The sequence below is a fragment of the Ceratosolen solmsi genome, unplaced genomic scaffold (genome assembly GCF_000503995.2).
Source record: "Ceratosolen solmsi marchali unplaced genomic scaffold, CerSol_1.0 scaffold16, whole genome shotgun sequence".
NCBI lineage: Eukaryota > Metazoa > Arthropoda > Insecta > Hymenoptera > Agaonidae > Ceratosolen > Ceratosolen solmsi.
The window spans coordinates 625,653-649,954 of NW_011948451.1; the positions used below are offsets into that span (position 1 = coordinate 625,653).

Genomic DNA, 24,302 nt, shown 5'->3' on the forward strand with positions numbered 1-24,302 from the left:
TTACTACTTGTTTAGAATCCATAAGAAAGTGGCCGGGCCGTGGATTTTGAGAATCCACGCGGCGTGAGGGCAAAACGAGCAAAAAAATAGCGAAGGTATTTGTCGTTAACCTGGTACGGTAATATCGCACCAACATAATTTACATTCACGGCTTAGATTGCGCTTATAATTTGCCGGAGACCGTAGTCATCGATCAATTATTACAGTCGTGTCTGATGTTGTCGATTAAAGTGTCGCCGTTGCTGGATGGATGTACGATGGTGCAACGATTAACAATGCGCTTGCAATTGTGAAAGGATCGAGAGGATCGAGAGGATCTAGAGGAGCGTGAGGAGCGAGAGGAGCGAGAGAGAGAGAGTGTGTGTGTGTGTGTGTGTGTGTGTGTGTGTTTGCGCGTGAGATGGTGAGATGAGATGTAAATCGGAATGGGCAATGGCGGGACGAGATTGGTAGCGTTTTAAAGCCGTGTGAGCAAGTGTGAGTGAGGCAAAACAGTAGGAAGAGCGGATTATTATGTGCCCGACTAACATCGAAGCATACGAGTTGGCGTTACTTGGGCGCGCGACGATTGTGCGCCCGCTAAAAGAGCGAAAATAGTGCGCGGGGACGCATAATTGGGTGAGCGGGTGAGCGGGCCCCGAATTAAACTGAAATGAAAATAAAGGAGCTGGCGTTTGTAAATACCGAGGGCCGCCGAGTGTCAAGGCAGTGTTGTGCTGTGTGCGGAAGGAGTCGGGCATAATAAAGAGCGGCGTCGGTAAAAAAAAAAAAAAAAGAAAAAAAAAAAAAAAAAACGACCAAGCCCCCGGCGCCCTCGGCAGCGTCATCCATCATGAGCGAGGCGAGTCCGCCGTCGAGGCCAGGCAATGCAGTAACCGAGTGGCAACGAGCCCGGAGCCACGTATGAGATCAAGATACGCGTAGCCGAGAGCTCGGGCACACCGGCGAACGATGGTGGAGTTGGTGGTGGAGGAGAGCGGCTGGAACGTGAACGAGCGCCGCGACATGTGGGCCACAAGTGAGTTCTCTCTAATCGAGTATCTCTTTTCTCAAACTCACACACATACACGCACAAACAAAAAAACAAACAAACAAACAAACAAACAAACAAACAAACAAACAAAATCTCTGAATGACTCTGTCTCTCTCCATCTCCATCGCCATCTCCCCCCCCCCCCCCCCCCCCCCCCCCCCCCCCCCCCCCTGCATTTAACGAGCTCGCATGACTTGGCATATTGCCCCTAATTTTAATAGTAATCTCTACTATGATAAACAACATTTCCACCTGGCCGATTATGCCCGTCGCTCTCGTTTAATATATTCGGCGCATACGTCGCGGCTTCCAATTCCAAATTGATCCGTCAATTACGGCAGTATTGAATTATAACGCGCGCGCGGCCTTTCCCCACCCCGGCTGCGCCTCTTAAATTGCCAGTCCTTATTTTACTCGCCGATGCTTTAATTGTGTAAGTTTGATACCGCATCTGCTCGCGCATTATCGTAATGACGTGACATGCTATATACGGTGTGCGACAGTGTTTGTGTGCGTAAGCGCGCGAGTCAGAGGCTAAAGAATTTTATGAATTTTATTTAATTAAAGCGTTGAATATTTTGCAAACTTAAAACGCAAAGCTGCTTTACGGTGCGGAACAAGTATTATAATTGATGATATTTATTAATCTCAACGATCATCGGTATTTTGCAGAGATTCGACAAATAGGACGATATAAATCGATTTATTTCTTCTAACCAATACTATCTCATCTCCGGTAGATATATGCGCGCACGCACGCACGTCAATGCATCTTATGTATTTTATATAAAAATTTTATTATTATTTAATAATAAGAGAAACATGGAGAGTATGTGCGTGTTAGGATGTTATCAATGTTATCATAAAAACCATAATGAATCATAATGGCCAATATTGTTTGCGACACTATAAAATCTTTCTCAAAAGTTACCTAAAAATTTAGAATCAACGACAACAAATTTATGCATAAATTTAGCATCGATATACTAGAGATTCTTAATATTTAATGACTGTTATACCATATATTCGTGAGTTTATTTGGTTTTAAAAGTTATTTCGATAGGTAATTGTGAGTTAACTATAGCCTCAAAAAAAAAAAAAAAAAAAAAAAAAAAAAAAAAAAAAAAAAAAAAAAAAAAAAAAAAAAAAAAAAAATTTAAAAAAAATTTGTAAAAACCAATATTCCGAAATAGTTAATCGCTTGAATATATAAGAATTCGCGCTAATCAGTAGCATCTTTTATTTTTGAATAAAACTGCTGCTGCTGCTACTTACTATGTATTACGGTCGAGATTATTCTCTATGAAAGTAATTAAATTCAATCTCTTAAATCTGACGCTGGTCATTAGATAATTTAAGAGTGAAAAATTTGATACCAAATTACAAAATAACAATGACATAATGATTTAGTCGTATTTTATTATGAAAAATTTCTATAATAATTGCAGGCATATTACTTTTAAGTAATAATTTTTATAGATAAAAATTTGTTAATAATTTATATTAATTATTAACCAAGATGATCAAATTATTCATAATTTTTGTCATAAATTTATATATATATAAGCAAAGGTGTAGAGTAATAACGTAATATAGATGATTATTTATTTAAAAAAGTATGATTTAGAATTAAGAAGTAGCGCTAAATTTCGTACATACTTTATTAAATAAATGGTGAAGATGAATAAATTATTAAAGAATTTCATTAGTACTTATGTCAAATGTAGAACATTTTCAATATTATGGATTCTCTGCATTCGGTCCTTTTATTTTATTAATGTCTATTTTTATTTGCTTAACAATCGATGAATCTTTATTAATAATAAAGCAGTTACTGATAAAGTTCAAACATACACTTATTATGTCAAATTTATCGCACAGAAATGCTGTAATAGTCTAGATTTATATATAAATTAATTTACTATAAGCTATTTAATATTTCAAATAAATCGATCTAAATTTTTCTAAGCAATCAGCCGAGGAGTACCGCAGTTTATTGTATAATTAATTAATAAACAAAAAAAAACATATATATTCGAAAAATTCAGTAAATTCAATATTCAGAAAATTAATATACAATATATAATATTCGAATTTTGATTGTTAGTCGTTATCTACAATATTGTTGATAAACAGTGCACGAAAGATAATCAAATTTTATTGAAGAACTAATTTTTTAAATTTTTGTTCACAATTAATAGATAAATTTATTAGTTTAATAAATTACAAAAAAAATTTTTTTCTTCATTTCAGAATATTTGATATTGTATATATAGTATTTATATTGTATTTATTATCGACAGATAATATTTGACAGATTGTCGTTAGTAATACTTTATGAAATTTCTGACATTTATAAATTAATATTGATAATAAAATGCCAAATATTTTTGCTTTATAAAAAATATCATTTTTTTCGATTTTATGCTTGAAAGACTAATTTTCATATTAATTATCTAATTCACAGGCTCAATCTTTAATATTAATTAGATAAAAATTTTTTTTTTTTAATGTAATTTTTATAATTCCTTAAAATATTCATAAAACGTGAACTTCGCTTTAAATCATTAATGAATAATTAAAAATCATATTTTCATTTCGTTTCAGTATTACATTATATATCAGAATGCTTAAATAAATCAAATATTTTAAATTAATAATTCGGAAGTGTGTAAGTAATGAGCTGTTATATTGTTGCGTTTATCTATTTTATATCTTGTCGAAATTTCCATATTCATTAAATCGGAAATATTATGTATAAATTAAGCTCGGATAATGAATAAATCATAAAATTTATGGTAACGCTTTATTTATATGTGAAATATGTAAAAACTTAATGTTAGATATGTATTTGTTATAATTTTAAAAGAAATATTGTGAAAATATTAAAAAAAAAAAAAAAAAAAAAAAAAAAAAATTTTTAGGGTTTTAAAAAAAAATTACTAAGGTTTTCATTTCTTATAGGATAAATTTTTCTATAATTACTTTGTGTTTATGTGCTCCTATGTATGATGAAGGAGTGTACGCGCGCGCACACACTCATATCACCCATTTCTACGCAAACGTATATTGGAATATACAATGTTTTGATTGAAAATTATCTAATAAATTATAATAAAAAAAAAATTTCAGAGTCGGCATTGACATATTTGATTGATACGTCTATTAAACCACGCGTCACAGTACGTGTCTCTATGTATTGAAATTAGCTTGTATGTCAAGACCTTAGACTATAGATTGATTGCAATATTAAATTAAATTATATACACATATGGATTTGTTATAGAAAAATTCTATAATTTTTTGATATTTTTCGCGTTTTAATGTTAATTAAAGTACTCTTGCTCAAGTTTTGTGTTGTCGCCGAAAAACTTCTATTACGAATAAAGATTTCATAAATTTGACACCCTGAAGTCTTAACAATACCAAAGATAATTGCAGCAAGCCAAAATATATAAATTAATAAGCGTAGATGTAAAACATTCATGATAAGGCGACCATCTTACGATTGACCTCCTTTATCGGATCCAGGTAACCCGGGCGAATTGATTAATTGACCGTTTATTCTCCGGGTCCGTGATACCGATGATTTACCGCGAAGCGGCCAAATCCGTGAATCACGAAGTGCATCGATTGCAGTCGTTGTCATAGTTGCAAACTTCGGCTTTCCCGAGATGTTACGACATGTGGTATATTGCCTGTACAATTATAAAATGAAGTTTTCATTGAATTAGGAGTATGAGCAGTTAAATGAACATCATTCTCTATTTGTGTCGAGAAAAATTTTATAAATAAGAAATCAATTCCATAACCTTCATCACAGTCTTATACAAGAAAATTAAAACAAGATAGATTGTAAAATTAATAAGTATTATTAACAATTAAAGAATGTTGGGTGCAGGTTTCATACTTTAATTTAATTTCATTTTACTTGTCTTAACGATGATCACGATTTTTAATTGCTATTATTATATTATTATCACTGAAAATTTGAGTAGTTATTTATTTTTAATTATTTACAAATTTAGTCATAATATTTAACGCTATAAATAATGTAAAGTTATAAATAGGTCTACATTACACATATCCTTACAAATTATGTTATACAAATTTAATTATTGAAATTATATAAAATTACTATAATTTGAAGTGATGCTTTAGACAATTGACAATTTAGACAATTGTTATATGTCTATTAATTAGAAAAGGCTTTTTTTGGGAGAACGGCTTAGATTAATTTGATACGACTTAACATTCAATGATAATCACTTGAATGTTAATCGTATGTCAATAATTTAGTAAGTAAAACAATAACTCTATTTGTACTCATCTTTATAATACCATTGAGCAATGAATAATAACAGTATTTATAATAAATAGTAAATACATTAAAAGTTTAAAATCTTATGGAGTATTAACTGAACATCATGAACATTTTAACAAGACTTAACTAAGAAATATTGTTTTCAATTCAAGTAGAGATTTTGAATGTTTTTAAAAATAATATTAATATTCTAATGAACAAAGTTGTATTACTTAAAAAATAATTATAACAATACAATAATAAAATAAATATGTTATCTCATGACAAAAAATCACGGGACAGAAACGCTCGACTTATCTAACATTGCAATAAAAAAAAAGAAGAAAAAAAACGTTGATTTCCTGATTTTCTGTAAAAATATTTTTGTAGAAATATCGACAGTATCGTATTTCTTTCTAGAAAATAGTTTCGCAAATTTTCTTCCTCAATTTCTCATTCATTTGTCTCGTTGAAATAGATATATGTGAATATTCCAGTATATAATTGTAGATAAAGTAGTCGAGAGTTTTCCATGTTTCTGTAAAAATATCAGCAAACATGTAAATAGAGAAGTCGATTCATTTTTATCGTATTTAAACATACGGACACTTGATGATACGTAAATATGTGACAGAATTTCCTATTTATTTAATTTGTCTTTCTTTACAGAGAAAATACAATTTATTTTTAATGTATTTGAAAAAGTTAGTGAAATATCGCAAACGTTATTTCTTTTTTTTGTATTCATTCTGTAAAAGTAAAAACTGAATTGCGGTATAAATATATTAATAATTTGTAATTTTTAATAAAAGTTTAATACTACATTATTCATTATTATATATATATATATATATGTATTTAAAACAGATTTTTATTGTTTATCTATTTAAAAACAACATAATACGCAATTGTTTTCTTTTTCAAAGATTACGTAATAAAATTATAGCGCAATATTTTCTTTTATCGTTCTTTCGCTTTCACGTAGCTTCTTATAAATTTTTTACTTCTCAATTGCTTAAAAATATTTTACGATAATTATGCTACACCATTTGTTTATACATGTACGCGAATTAGTTGGTATTATTTGGATTGTTGCCAGTTAGACTCATCTTCCGGTTAATGGTAGTAGAATACGCCAATGGCTTATTGCGTTAAGGGCGACTGTGTAATATCTGAGCGAATTGGTATATTAATTGTCTATACTACATAAATCATGGAAATGGTCAGTACGGGAGATAATGTAAGTGATTTAACGATTTCCAATTCATAAAAATATTACGATAGCCAAACTTTTATTTAAAAATTTCAAGATAACCGTCTATTTTATTTTACAAATTATATAATTAATAATATATGAAAGATACTCAATTCTTAGTAACTATGGATCGGAGAAAAATTACAAAAATAATTTATTCCTTATTCATTTATTTAAAACAATTGCTCTACTGTATTTTATATAAAGAAGACGGATTATTAAATTTAAATATAAAGAATTTTATGACAATTTCAAATATTATTCAAATATTTAAAAATAAAAAATAAATCTTTCGCCAATGTATTTATTAACATTCTGCAAATTCTTTTTATTTTTTCACAGCATTTACTTTTTATTCCCTTTGTTTCGCTTTTTTTTTTTTTTTTTTTTTTTTTTTTTTTTATTTTTTTCAGATTTACAGGAATGTAGTCGAATATAAAATACACTCATTAATACTCTCTAAATTTCTACATGCACGCATATTTATATATATATATATATATTTTTTTTTTTTAAATATTATCAATATTATAGTAATTATATTTATTATGTATAAAGTAATTTTTAAGTACAACTTTTGTAAAACTTCAAATATATGTAAAATAATTGTACGAGTTTTAACAAATGTTTATTACCATAATATTTTTACTAAATATTAACAATTTTTTTTTCATAAAATCATATATTACTTTACCTCTTTATTAAACTGTAAAGTTAGAACTTTATATATTATTAAGTAATACTTATTTGTTAATATTGAGATTATTAATTTTTATTTGAATTGAAATGATCTGTAATATACAAAAATGCCTTAATTCTATTAAATTTATATATATATATATATATACATTAAAGTAAATAAAATATTTTTCAATTTATATTTATTTTATATATGTAAAAATAAATATTGAATTTCTTACCGATAAACTTATATTTAAAACAACAATTATATTGAATAATTCGTATTTACTTTTCCCTTTTTTTTTTAAATACAGAAAAATATCTAACATGTATGAAACTAAAGATTATATCAATTCTTCAAATTGAATTATTTATTAAATTAATATTGATTTCTTTGAGAAATTACTATTATTTAATGAACATAATGTTCTTTTTCTTAGATTGAATGTTACATTATGTAATTATTTTCATAAACTGATGACCATTTAGCAGTTAAATCATATATTTGAAATTTTATTTATACTCACAATGTTTTTTTGTTATTATTACAATAATCAATATATTACAGTTAACGTCTGTCAAATCTGAAGAGATATCTAATCACTTTTGCTAAACATGTAAACTGAATTTTCCTAAAATATTTTTCTTAAGATTAGAATTAATATATATTTATTGAGAGTACCTGGACAGAATACCATAAATCCAGGGTAAATTTATATTTCTATAAAGGAATTACGCGCGCACCCTCCCCCCCCCCCCCCCTCCTCCCCACCACCCCTTGCTTTCTTTTATTCATATTTGTGATATTTTCATAATACACCAATATTAAAATATGTTTTTAAATCATATTCTAAAAATATTAGGAACGTAATTATAGTGAAGTATTTTTTTCTCTTTAAAATCATCAGCGAAGAACATTATTTCACAAGACTTATAAAATATCTCTCAAATTGTAGCATCATTCAATTGCAATAGCAATTAATCTCAGTAAATAATTTAGTCGACCATTTTTATTTCTCAAAACGCTCTTCATTTAGAATAAGCACATCTTCTTAGGATCGTTAATATCATGGCAACTCGTCAGATAAGAAAAATTCTCCGTACTTTTCAACTCAATCGACTTAATAGATTGTCCGCGCTTGCAACGCTCGGTAATTTGAAAAATGGCAAAATGTTGATCTTCCAGCCAGTCGCTTCTTTAATGTCTTCCTGACACGGCTTCCTGCAATTTTATGCCTAGGTTTTTAAGGAACGTGGCGGCAAACACTTAGAGCTTATCGATTGCGTTTAATAGAGTACTTTCATTGACTTGGCTCGTTCGTCTATGTGTTTGTGGGGGGTTTGGTGGTGTTGACGGAGGGGGGTGTTGGCTCGGACGATGGCCCGCGACCGAATGACTACTGAAACTTTCTTTTCACTTTTCCTTTCCACTTCGCTACTACCGGAGGGCTCTTAAGGAAGGCAACGAACTTACATAATACTCGAGCGAGTTGCACTTTATAACTTATTCAGTCGCCGTCGTTGCTCCACTCGATATTATAGCTAATGGCGAGCGCGAACGAGAGTGACGCACGATGAATATGCATGGAGGCGCACACATTTAAAAATAGGAATGGGCTCGGGCCTGCCCTTTATACTTCCTAAGCACGACCATGCATAGCAACGTACAAGTCCAATCCGCGATCAAGGGATGAGCGGAGGAGAGGATTGTGATTAACGGTGAGCCCAAGACGGTTCCGCCTCGACCTGTCACAGGGATGAAATTTAAGATTACGGATTTTTAATTTGCTTGTGCGTAAATGTTGCCACGCGTATTAATGTTTCTTGGAATTTTGTCGACCGATTTTTAGGCGAATTTTTCAATACGGATAACTAATCCACATAATTTTGTCGTTGAATTGCGGTAAGTTATAAAAAAAAAATATATATATATATATATCATAAACGCTTTCGTAGTTATTTATACTTTCAAATTTAATGGCACTTTGCATAATGTCAGCGTCAATTTAGTTGAAATAGAAATAGGAATGTCACATTTTTTGGCATTTCTCATCATTCGTTAATGACGCGCGTTACAATACATTTTGCTCCTTAATAACGAATTAAATCACTGCTGGTTCAGTGTTATTAAAAAATAAAATTGCGTTTGCAACTAAAAGCTTAAGATTGATATTTTAATTTTATTATTTTAAATAATACGGGAGAAATATTTACATAAAAAAAATAAATAAATAAATAAATAAATAAATAAATAAATAATAATTATTCGACATTAATTTGGGTGAAAAGTAATCGATGTGAGCTTTTTTCTCATGTATTATTACTATGTTACAAGGCTTAAAATATATTTGTAATATTTCAATGCTTTTTATGATTATTAAACTTTTAATAATGAATAATTTTATAACACAGAAATTCAAATAACAGCTTTTATTTTATAATTTTACTACTAAAAGGATTTTTAATCTGGTTATATGTCCAGTTATTAACAAACGGATTATTAATTAAAACTTGCAAAATCAGTTGTTCTAAGTAAATATCACGTAGTTGGTATTTTAATATTTAAATTTGGTATATTGTATTTGCTTCATTAAAAAATACATTTATCACAATAATATAAAGCAATATAAACATTATTAACAATGTTTTATCTAAAATTATAAATGAAAATTATCATCTTATTCATCAAATAATTTTAATATATCATATTAATAAATAAATCATTTTGATATTTACGATGCGTATGAAAATTAGAAAGAATTTTCGTTTAATGCAATATTTAGTTGCGTCACTAATTTTGTTACGGCAATTTTGACTTCATCGCATAGTTTCATTGAAATTCCAGATGTAGTTGTTAATATTTTATTATTCAATTCGGATTTTGCGGTATAATACGCATTAGCGAAATTGTATAACAATATTCTTACATTGTTCTGCTATACAATAACTTAATAGGATAATATTCTGGTCCTCTTTATTACGTCAATCAAAACAATTTCCAAAAAATGTTGATACGCTGATTTATTTTTGTCCATAATTCTTTAACACTCTTTATTTCTTTTTTTTTCTTTTTTTGTTTTCAGTATATTTCATGTGAATTTTAAATATTTATAAATAGATAATTCAATTGTAAACTTTTCGAAAATCTACAGAAACCTTGTAATGATGAAAAATTACTATTATTTTATTAGATTAAAATTTTCTATGATTATACCGAAATATTGATTGTATTGATACAATTTTTAATATATATATATATATATATATTCGTTTTATCAATTTAATTATTTTATTCAAAAATAAATACTCTTCATCTAGTATAGGATCGTACTATTATATATTCACATTTTTTTCTTAGTTGAGATGCTGAATCAATAAAGTTTGAAATACGGTTATTTATCATTAATATTTTCTATTTCAATTCGTTAAATTTAATGAATAAACTTTGTGAAGCATAGAACTTCATTTGTTGGATTCTATTCCAAATTAATATTGAAAAAACTATAGTATACTTATATATATCGATAGAATCATCTTACAAAAAAAAAAAAAAAAAAAGAAAAAAAAATCAATTAATAAATTCCATTATACTTGAAGTATTGTTATACAATAAAGTAAATTTGGTTACGTTAATAGACTGCCGAAGGTTAAGTAAATTATTTTTATGTTAATACATGGTAATATAATTAAATGTTGTATCTTACTTTTGCAGATAAGAAAAATTGGAATTTAATTGAAAATTTAACTTTAAAGGGCAGATTAGTCCATTAATATTAATGTTCTTATGAAAAATTTTTATACATTTCTAAAGTATATATTTATAAACTAGAATATTATTAATTTCCATAAATGTATTTATTGTTTATATTTCTGAAGTTACGTTATAATTAATGTGTAAAATATTTTATAATAATATTTTTCTTTAGAAATGCATTAAATTAATAAATTTCGAAATATATTTGAAGGATTAAATTGTTTTGAAAGTTGTATTACGCGTATTTAAATTTTAATAAACAATTTGATATTTTGAAAAAAATTAAATATGTAAATATTTATTCTTTATGTTTTAATGTAGAAATGCAATTATAAAACGTATAATAAAATTTTATTTTCAAAATCATTGTAATTTATTATAAAAATATTAAAATTTATTTATTCAAGTTAATTAAAATAAATTTACATAGGTCATATATAAAGTACAAATTAGCCAAAGTAAAGTAAGATAAATGGTAAAATTAATTAAAAGATGAAACTAATACTTAATGGTAATAGCAAAGTCTTGTATTAATTGAAAGAGCCATTTTATCGTGTGAAAATTATTTATAGATTAAAAAAAAATAAAATAAAATTGTATTGTATTATGATAATCGAGGTTCTATTTTAAAGACCTAATTTGGAGTAAAAAAAAAAATGCTAACATATTTTTAAATGAGACTTATGTATAATTCGTGGTAAATGACTTTGCGAGGGCATTTACCATAATGTTGTAATCAACTATTAGCAACATATAAACTTAAAGACGATTAATCTTTCAACAGACAATTTTATTGCTTATTAATTAACCGAATGACACAAATCTTTTGTTTGCCAACGATAGGTAAACAAATTTATGCAAATAATGGATAATAAGCCATTTAAAATAAACCTTATTTTTGCTTTAGCCACGAACGGAACTTTAAAATTTACTATTTCCAGTCCGTCTTTAAACTGCGGTTAATAAATATAAATGACAGCACCCGTTGAATTTAATCGTATTGCCGTGGAATTACTTCTAATTATTTTATCACTATTTGTTATTTTTACCAATAATCATTAATCTTTACTTTAGCATTAATGTGTATTTTAATGTGATGTATAATTGTTTAAATATATATTTGTAAATAATCACTGGCAGCGTAAGAAGAAATAAGTGTGCTTCTGCTAGACAATAAGTATTTTTTCATCGATGAATGTATAATTTTATAATTACTTGAAATAGTTAATCCGACCTATTCGATTAATGACACTACCATATTAGTTTAATGAAAAAACTTTATTTATTTTATAATCGTTAGAATTGATACGAGAATAAATGTTTATTATAATAGTTGATGGAATTTTACAATTTACTATGTCGCTACGTTTGCCGAGTATTTGCAATTTTTTCTTTAATTTAAATAATATCCTAAAAATTATTTCGGAATTTGAAAAAATAATTATATTTTATATTTTCATTTATTGATTGTGCATTTTTAATGAATTGAGGACCTTCCGTTCGAAAAGTATAAAAACTTTACAATAAAGTTAAATTACGCATCTTTACTATACCTTGAGCATTCTTTTTTCAATTTAGCATTTCAACGAATATTCTGATATTTTTCAATACGAAATTATTTTAAATAATATTAAAACAATAATAATTAATATTTATTCGCTTTAGAAATTCTATACATTAATAAATATAACAATATTTTTCTTCCATCTGATAATCTATACATTTAACGCTTATGTTTACAATTATTTAACGCAAACTGATATATCTGTTTTAGAAGAAGCACAGTATTTATTATCTATTTGTTTAAATAAAGAGTACTCAATTTTTATCAATAATTAAAAATATCTTTATTAAATGTTCTTGACTAACGAATAATTCTAATTTTTATTAGCTATGAGTACGTTGGTTTACATAAGTGTCATTTAAAAACCTTTACAATTCATTCCAATTTATAAATATATGACTTCGGATAAAACATGTAATTATAAATGTTAATACAAATTATATTATTCCTCATTATAAGATAAAAATATTTTAAAAGTAGTCTGATATAATTAGAATTGATAAGTTTTATAAAAATTTTAATTTTCTGCCAACTATTTTTGTTTGTTTTTTTTTTTTTTTTTGTATATATAAGATTTCTAAATTTACAGAAATATTTGCACATTTTAATAATAAAAATTTTAATGATGAAGCTCAGAATTGTAATAGTTTTTAAACTCAATTTGCCCCTCGTCATTGAATTGTTAATTTTTTTTCTGGTACGAGGATTTGTTAATTTTCGGTGTAATCGATCCGGTATTCCCAAAAATATCCATATGAACCCTTACCATAGAACTTTTATTTCTACAAAAAGTGAATAAATTCCAATAAATGTAATAAAAAGTGTTTTGTTCACTCATTTTCAATTAAAAATTAATGTTTCCACTTGAAATAAATGTCAGCTCGATGTAGTCAATAGCCAGTAATATAAGAAAAAATTTTTTATTAATTGCAACACGTTGGATTTAATAAAAGAATAAATTTAATCTATATTAATTATAATTTAACTAAAAATAAATGTTTTTAATTATTATTGGAATTTGTATTATTTATCGTATATATATATATATATATATATATATATCACTTGAATTAAACTCAGCGAGTATTTATAAGTTTATAGAGCGAGTTAGAATACGAAATACTTGCAAGTATTTAATGACTTTTGAACGTGAGTTTGTAATATACGTGTTTGTGAGATGAGCGTTGCTGAAAATCTAACGAGTTGCTGTGACGAAGATGTGCAGCAGAAATTGGAGTTCGTGGCTAACGTCCTTCGTTTCCTTAATTCTGTTTCTACTCTGGTCTACTAATAGTTGTTCAGCGACACAATCAATATTGGATAAATACTCATATTAATATCATTTAGATTAATAATTCTCCTTTTTAGAACATATCGGATATTCGTATATTTGGTTTCATCGGATAGTATACGAGAATAATAAAGTATTGGCAAGGCGAGCATTTATAATTCGATGATAAACCTGCGCGCGCGCGCGCACACACACACAATATTTTTATAAAAGTATATCAAAGTGTATTGGTAATTAATATAATTGATTTGGCAGGTACATTAGCTTATGTGTATGTGTTACTATACTGCGATTGAATATGATAATGTTAATATTATTGATATGAAAGCTTGTGATTGATGAGAAAAACTGGAAAGAACGGGATTTAAATTAATTCTAGTGAAAAAGTGCACAAGTAAGATTAATGTTTGTCTATTGCAGTAATACTAGTCTATTATTTGTAAGAAAATTAATGGTATGTGCTACTGGGACTAATGTGATATAGTGGTATAAAAGTTTGGTATATATTTTGAAATGTTTAATTTGACAATACATATGATGATCACATATTTGTAAGTTTCTTTTTTTTTTTTTTTTTTTTTTTTTTTGTTTTTTTTATCCGTATAAAATAACGAGGTATCGAGGGTATAAATGGTATTTTTGTTAATGAAAACGTTTTTACGAAAATCACATTAAGAATATAAATTATATTTTCATGTCAAGTTTGTATTTTAATTTTTGTTAAAACATGCTAATTTGCTTTTTATTCAATTTGAAATATATTTTAATAGATTGTCAAGTACGAATTTGTGAAAGTTTGGAATTATTAAGATAGTCGAAATCTTAAAGAACTATTATATATATATATATATATATATATATATATATATATATAATATTTTGTCTCGAATTGTAATCTAACCGACGTAAATTAATCATAAAAATATTTTTATTCATTATCAAATATATTTGTAAGCCCATATTACTATCTTTATTATCATAAATGTAGTAATTAATAATTTTATTTTAATAATTAATATGAGACACATTGGTAATAGATTGCTACCATTCTAGACAAGTATTTTACTGAAATTTATTATCCATTGTCATTTTTCAAATTCCCTCTTGAAACTTCAAAATCCCTCTCAGGACCTCATAACCTCTTGAAGCATCAAAAATTCTAGAGAATCTGAAACTTAAATGGGATTAAATCAAATTCACTTAGGCATAATTTTAATTTACTAAAATTCATAAGAATTACATAGAACATGAAATATAAACTTAGTTCAATATAAAATATAACAGTGCAATTTAAAAAAAAAAAATAAAAAAATAATAATAATAATATTTAATATAAAAAATTAGATTTCTATGTCATAACTATCATATCATAGATATGCGACTAGATATGCTACAATAAATTATGTATATCTTACTAATTATAGTTTTCCGTTTATCATTACATATAATTAGTTTTAATTTGTACGTCAAAACAGTAACAGTATATTACAACAGCATTATGTAATCAACGACAGAACCGAATAATTATAGGTTTATTTTACATCGATCAGACATAGCACAATTTTAACTTAAAATTTCAGCTTTCCAACCAGTCACCATACTATATTGATGAAAATATATTTTGTTCTTTCCATATTTCTTATAAATAATTAGAGAACCTTTGCCATGCTTTTGTATATTGTATTGTAAAACTTAATTTTTGCCAATAATGTTATAGTGCATTTACTATTATTTATCTCAATCCTTTTATTTTTACTTGTTACATAAGAGTTACAATAGGATATAATATATGTTTTTACAGTCTATAATATTGCATTAATTATGTTTTTATTTTCTTTAAAAATAAATTTGTAATGTACTTTTTTATTTTCCATTTTATTAGACGTCCTACAAAAATAAATATAACTAATATTTAGAAATAAAATTTACGATTGTTTAATATGCGTAATAATTACTCTGTGTAGTACAATTCTTGTCGGTCAAAACGGGTAAAAATGAACTTTCAATAAACATATAATTTATCGATTACAGCTTTATTAAAAGTTTTCATCTTGATTTTTCTATTTCGTATTTATGTACTTTCATGTTAAGTTGAACAATGAAGAGCAGCCGGTAAAATGTTAGTACAATAACATGGGAGAGTTGGAAAAGCTGAGGAAAGTTAGCTTTAGTCGGAAATTACGGCTTGTGTCAGGATGTCGCGATACTATGCAACGAGAGAGCTGCAAGAGAAAATCATTGCTACAGATCAGCAGTTTATGAAATAGAAACTTTAATGGTTCTATATACATTTCCTTCTGTTGCATAAAGGCAAAAAATAGTTTTTGATAATTAGCTCTAAAGCCTCATTTTTATTAGTGAAATTTCTCTTTAATTTTATCTTAGTTTCCTGATTATTCACAAAATTAACACCAATTTTACAACAATTTTAAATTCTATTAACATATTTTAACAAATATATAATAACTATTTAACTGTGACGCAAAATTAAAATAATTGTTGCTATTAATGCGATAGTAGGCGATAGATGAATAAATATCATTTGCATTCATATTCTTTGAGTTAAATAATATTATATTATAACAATCGAAATGATTGAAAATTCACTACTATATAATAACAACAATATGTTAAAATTATTCCATTTAGATTATTAAATTATTTCCATATTTTACAATAGTAAGTTTGTATCAAAATAAAAACTGCCGTATTAAATGTAATAAAAGATCTTGTTTTTGTTTTTTATATGAATCACGCTGGTTTCGATTTTGTGTGCTTGTGCGTAAGTAAATATGACATTCAAGTAAAGATAATGTTACATGCTTTTAAATTCTTCTTTGTCAAAGCATTTATTATGCTAGAATTCATTAAAGAATTTATATATTTTGTATCTCACTGTTTGTTAGCGCAAATTAAGGTGAAAATAATTAATAAACAATTAACGTAGAATGTGCAATATAATTAGCGATAAAAACAATTAAATATATGTATAGAAATTATGAGTATTGAAACAAATGTCGATTAACATTTATTTCATAACAAATATATATACTTTCAGAAAAGATAAGGAATGTTGGGTGGTGGGTGGGGGGGGGTATCATGATATCTTTAATAAATAATGGATATAATTAATGCCACTGAATATAATATCTATACAATATATTATAAAGATATTGTCATTGAATAAATATATTTATGTTGTGTATTTATTCGTGTGTTTATTCAATGATATATTCTTTGTGCTAAATAAATTCTCTGTACTTAAGTATAGTTGGCCTAGATTGGACAATTGAATTCGTCAGTATGGTAGTTTTAGATTTATGTAGCGAATTTTTTACTATGAGTAAAATATGTAATATTTGTCTTTAATTAATAATTACTTACAATTTAATATATATAATAATTTATTAACACTTTTATAGTTATGTATAATGTTGTGTGTGTGTGTGTGTGTGTGTGTGTGTGTGCGCGCGCGCGCGCGCGCATATATATATATATATATAGTGTATCTCCCCCATTTCATGTTGGAATATGCGCATACTACATATAATTTTATTATATTTAATTTATAAATAAATCAACTTTTTCAAATATTATAAACGCATCTAGTCCAAACAATGTCGTCTGTCATTTAATAATCAAGTTCATTAGTAACTAAAAGTACATAGCAAATATTTAATATAATTAAGCTGATGCGAATATTGAATAATTTATAACACTCAAGATATTCATGTTATTATCTTTAAAATGCAAAGATTTGAAATATTTAATAAATAATAAAAGAAAAGATAATATAATAAAATTGACATTTCAGTAGAATTTCATATCACTATTAGTAATGTTTCTCGAATGTTGAACACTTTTTACTTAAAATCATATAAACTTTACAAATATTATTACGTATGGTGTTTGCTTAAACTATACCAATTATCATAAAAAATCAATTGTGGAGAAGGGCCATCTTATTCAATTGCAAAAAATGAAATGCGAATTCGTATGTATGAATGTAAATAATTGTTGTTTACCGGCGTACATAAGTATTATTTTTTGTATTGCTATTTAAAATTAATTGCACTTTACTAATGTATAGAATCAATTACGTATGTATAAATTATAATAAAAAAAGTTTTGTATAAATCAAATATCATTTATAAATTGGGTTACAATTTTATTTAGATTAATGGGTTTGACATAATTGGTCGCAGAGATAAATAGTTACGATATGTGCTCTTTATGACATGTTTTCTAAATTTTCTCAAGTGGAAGTTATTGTAAATAAAATAACGCTTGCATTCTTTAAGAAGTTTTAAAATTTATTATATTGTATTGTCGGATATATTTTTTATAACATTAATTAAATACTTTTTTAAAATTCCGTTTATAAATAAATCTTTTATTGTGATAAAAGTTTTAAAAATAAACATTTTCATATATTTCCAACATTCAAAATTTAACCTACTTATTATTATATGTCGTATAATGTATTTTATTAAAAGTTAATCTTTAATTTAATGTTAATTCAACTAGTATCATTATTGTATTTAATACGAAGTTAAAAATTATGAGATATTGGATTAAACAATTAATGATAAATCGACGAATATGAAATTGTATTAGCTATTAAGTTTCATGCAACTTATTCTATTATTTCATTCATTAGGTACCACTTTGTTTTATGAGCTTTATTTAAAGATTTAATTATGTTGCAGATTATTTTTAGTTTTACAGTCATTTTTATCTCATGTATTTTATTATTTTAATAATGGCAATTAAAAGATCGCCTAAATTTTTGTAAAATTGAATAATTCGGTCAAAGTTAAATTCAATCAATTGCCAAAGAATGGAAGAAGATATCCGAAATATGAAAACTAATATTTATTTAGCAGCATAATACAGTCAGATATTCTTATATTATATATATATATATATATATATATAATATTTGAATGAAAGAAAAAAACATATATATATATATATATATATATGTTTTTTTTTTCATTCAAATAATATGCAAAGTATTATATTTTAAATTATAAATAACTTAACCGAACATTAGATTTGTAGGTTATAATTATTTAAATTTACATAAACTTTAATAAACTATCTAATGATATTTTAATATAATAGTAATCAATATGGAAATGAACGTTTTGCGAGTAAAGATAAAGATAAAAGTTATTAATAAAATATTAAGTTTACTATTAATTTCATAAGATAAAAATAATGTAAAAAAAAAAAAAAAAAACGAAATAATATGTTTTTAATAAATGCACTAGTGTAATAAACTCACTCCTATGCACTTAAATTTAATCAGTTTTTATGCATAAGTAATAATGATAAAATTTACCATTCGGTGGACTATTCATACTTTGTAGTTTCAATTAATATAATTCCTTTGCAAAATAGCATAATATGAATAAATTATATAGTTGAGTATAAGAATATTGAAATGTTTGGATTACAAAATGAGTATTGTTTATAAAAAAAAATATTGTATAGTGTTTGCATAAAAGTGACAAAATATTTTTCTTATACTCTGGTTACTACAATAATGGAATTAATATGATATTTGTTTAACAGTTGACAAAGAACGTCAGCTTAATTTATCAATACTTATAATATATTCAAGTTAAATAATACATTAATATTTTCATTGATTTTACATGTACACGACATGTACAGGCTATAAAACTAAAAATATCTGCGGTTATATACTTTTCGATAGATTAATATAGTATAATTACATTACAAAAAAAAAAAAAAAAAAAAAAAAAAAAAAAAAAAATTAAAATTAAAAAAAAAAAAAAAAAAAAAACAAATAAAAATTTAAAAAAAAAAAAAAAAAAGTATAATTAACAATTCAATATATTTAAGCATATGGCTTAGCTTATTAATATATAATAAATACTCGATAATAGTTTGAAATGGTCGATGAAGTAAAATTACGAAAACATGTTTTGAAAGCTGAATTATTAAAATATACTATTCTTAAATCTGTATACATTTGTATGCGGATTGTTTTATAAATAGTTTGCACCTATTAATTTTTAAGTTTTGTAACATTTTACAATTTTATGAATTACCAATAGCTTCGTAATCTTTACGTGCATTCTTTTTATAATGGAATGGAAATATTGTAATATTAACAAGATATTCCATAATATAATATTGACTATTCTATACAAGGTCCGGGTTATTAGAAGGTCAAGTCATTCCATTATCAACGTCGAGAACGATGATTACACGCAAAGTGATTACCGTTATTCCAGGTTACATATGCATATGCTGTATTCGTGGTATTAGATTGGTTTCTGGTTGTCGTGACGTCACTGCTCCCAACTAAATACCATAAGACCATTGCGATGGCTTGTTCTTAATTGTCTATCCGATCACTTTTGGTTCACTTTTATTCCGATCCATACATCCAAAATCACATTTCGGGATTAATTTTATCTTTCTGGTTGTTTTAGAAACAAAATTTATATCGACTTTCAACATCTAATATGACCTTTAAATAAATATATACATATACGGATGCGCGTGTTTTTAGGTATGCGCGCGGATGTGCGCGCACGTGTCTGCTTATGAATTTATAATAGCTAATATGCCTTAGCTTGATTGTACTCTGTACAAAGCTTCAATTCATAAGGAGAATTACATAAATGATGTTAAAGCATTTTTTATAACTATATATCGCCCATCGAATGTCATAATTTAGAAGGATATTTTTTTTAGAACGGTCATCGCTCGATCCAATTTATAACTCAATTAAGCTGATCTCGGTAATTAAAATTACTTGTTAGATATTTATCACCGTTACGTTTATTACAAGATGGAATTAGGGAGGTACAGCCTCGTTCCAATATTGTACGCAGGCACCTGGCTGATCTTGTCCACTTAAGGGTCTCGAAGCGAAAGGGCGTAAACTTCATGCACTGACACGTCGATCTACCACGTCAGCCATAACTAACGACCATAAATAACGCCCACTGTACTCTTTCGCTATCAATCAAATCAAATTGTTCGATAAATACAAAGGACCATCTTCTCTCATTCAACGTCTTTATTTCTGAGAATCGACTGTAAGCCTCTTTTTACTTTAAAGCTCGATGAAAATTTTATTGAGTATAGCATATAATTTAAATTCTATGCTATATACAGTGCATATAGTTTTTTAATTCTTAAACAAATAGATAATATAAATATGAAATTATTGCAACAATGGTGAATCTCGTAAATGGCGATGCTTGTTTATTAGCGAATTATGTATTTGGTGCATTTCTTATGCGTTAAATAGACTCGCCGCCAATGTTTTCATACGAATAATTTATTTAAATTGAAAGTTTTATTAAAGTGCTTCTTTGTATTAAGAAAAAAAAAAAAAAAACGATATTGCCTTGTTTTTACAATCTCAACTTATTGATAAAAGGATTACAAAATTAATTAAGTCATTTAATTTGTACTTAAAAATTTTTATTTCAATAAAAAAAAAAAAGAAAAAAAAAAGGATTTATAGCATTCTATACTACTGAAGGAAACATATTATTTCAAATGCAATGAAAAAAGAGAAATAAATCCTCATAATTTCAAATATAAATAGATAAAAACGGAATCTTAGAATTTCTTTGAACATCGTATATCTTACTTAATATTAGTAAAAGCAAATGATAAAAATAAAAAATTTAATGTAAAATTAATTAAAAGAAAATATATCTTTTTTTATTCCAATGCATTAAATCCCCTTTGCGAATTAACTAATATTTTTGCAAAAAATAAATGTAACGTAATATTAATGGTCTTTATTACTAGAAATAGAAAATGTGTCTGATTAACTACAAAAACCTTTTCAATACATAGAAAATGAAATGTTAAAATAATGAAAATTTAATAAGTCGATAATTATACTATTATTTTAAAAAAATTTAATTCTTAAATTTATTTATATCAAAATAAGTAATTAATCATATTAACTTTTAAATCAGTTTACTTTTCATTAAAATTAACGTGACTATTTAAAATTTGTTTCCAATATTTTAATTGAATATTGAGTTTATTTGATTCTGACTTATTATTCTTGTAAACAATTTTCATAAAAATATTTTCACTCCTATAGATAATGTATCTGTCGTACTATTAATGTAAACGAAGACTGATAATGTCAATAACTTAATAGTGATCGTTAACTCGTAAAATTCTAAAGCAGTTATTATTAATTTAATAACGGACTTGTTTAATTACATTAGGAATGTATTCTTAATTTAAAAGATCTATTTTTAATTTAAAACAGAAATTCAATACAAATAAATTTGAATAAATAGATTATAAAGATTGACGGTACGAGTACGTGAATTTGTACTCATTATATAAACATATGAGATGTTGAAGCTGTTCTATTGATATTACTTTTATTGTTAGCAATAAATTTTGAAAATGTTCATTTTGTCGTTATTAGATAAATATATTAAAATTATAAGCACTTTTATTAATTGAAAACATAATTATATAATTACATTGTATAGTCTTACGGGGTCTCGGACCATGTTTGTTGTGTTTATTTAAGTATGTATTTGTGTACATTACAATTTTTTTTTCTCTTTTCTAAGACAATGCAACTCCAATAAGATACCATTAACATATATTGACTTTTTTTTTATTATATTTCTAACATACATTATTTTGATATTTTTCAATTTTTCATTAATATACACCTGATAACATCGCACAAAGTGCTTTTGTTGTAAAAAGTTTCCAATTACTTTATTATGAATATATTTTAGTTTTCGTATCTTCACGTAGGTGGATGAATTTAATTAATAAAATTTAAAATGAATCTTATTCTATTTAAATTTTATGTGAAAGCTGATAATTTATATATATATATATATATATATATAATGAATATTTTTATATTAAATTAATATAAATTCAAAGAGTAAACATTAATTAATTAAGGTTTATTAATTTTATAATTTAATTTTTGTGCTCACTGAAAACATTTCATCACATGAAATATTAATAAATTAGAAAAATATCTATTTAATGAGCAAAATCGTCAATTTAATAATGTATGAGGACTAGCATATGATTAAAAAAAAAAAAATATATATATATATATATATACATGAATATATTATTGTTTTACTTATTCAATTATTTGTATATTTAAATGCAATTTGCACATATACTTATCTCAGTATATGAATACGAATTCTTTTAATACGCTTAATGAGTTAAGATAAAAAGATGTACACAATAAAAGTATTGTTAAAATTATTGCTTTTTACACGTATAGTACACTATATTACAAAATATTTTTACCTAAATATTTTATATTATTTTAAATATATCATCATAAATATTTTTATTTTTTGCTTAAAGTGAATAAATATTTAATTAAATGATCGGATATAACAACTTGTTGTAGATATTATCGTCTTACCCAGCAGATAGAAATCCATCGTATCTCTATTTGTATGTTTGAAGGATATTTAAACTTTTACATTTCCGCTCTCGCATGCATCTTAAAAAGCACGTTTGTAAAAAATTATCTCTTTTTTTTTTCAGATGAAATATTTGTGTTTACTCTAAATATGTATTTTAAATTATGGTTATTTTAATTTTAATACATAATGAAATTCTTTTGCTAGAGTAATTTACTTCTGTAGATGTTATGATTGTTGCGCGAGGTTTAATATACGTACTTCGCGTGTGTAAATTTTTATTATCATATAATAAGACAACGCATCGATAGACATAGCTACGTTAAAAAAGCATCCGTAGCAAATATTGTAGACACTGAATTCGATTTTTCGTCAAATAATGTAGAGTTGAGTAATTCACTTTGGACTTACGTCTATTTTCCAATGAAGTATTGTGAATAAAAATGAAAAACTAACAGAAGTTTGGACTTCATATAAATTACATCCAACTATTTAATACAAATAATTGTTCTTTTAATACAACCGAAGTAATTTACGATTTTTTTACAATAAATATTTAATTTTCTTCTGTATACTTAATGGCATATCTATGAATATATATTGAAAGTTTGTATATAATATAAAAGTATCATGATGTATTTGGTTAGATAAAATAAATTTTATAAATTGTATCAACACCCTTGGAGCCATTTATACTTTTATTGTACGCGTTATCATGTTGTTTTTTCCAACAAAATATTTCCTTAAAAATTTATTTAACAAGACTATTTTTATATTGTTTGATATTTTGGGATTATCAGATATTGTAATTTAATAAAAAAAAAGTCATGAATATAAAATATGAGAGATAGTATATATAGAGATAAAATATATAGATGTATGAATGATGATGATCATGATGATATAAATGTATAGAGATAAAATAAGAGGATATGTTTTTTTTTTTTTTTTTTTTTTTTTTTTTTTTTTTTTTTTTTTTTT

The 24,302-nt window shown here is 25.6% G+C and overlaps 1 protein-coding gene across 1 annotated transcript in view; it reads left to right on the forward strand.

Annotated features, from left to right (window-relative positions):
- The first annotated feature begins 812 nt into the window (after positions 1-812).
- The window catches only part of LOC105366622 (uncharacterized), a 55,713-nt gene continuing 32,223 nt past the window's right edge, over positions 813-24,302 (forward strand). Inside the window, exon 1 of the mRNA XM_011505122.1 lies at positions 813-1,018. Within this exon, the coding sequence (XP_011503424.1) occupies positions 952-1,018 (67 nt within the window). The 5' untranslated portion in view covers positions 813-951. The remainder of the gene's footprint in view (positions 1,019-24,302) is intronic.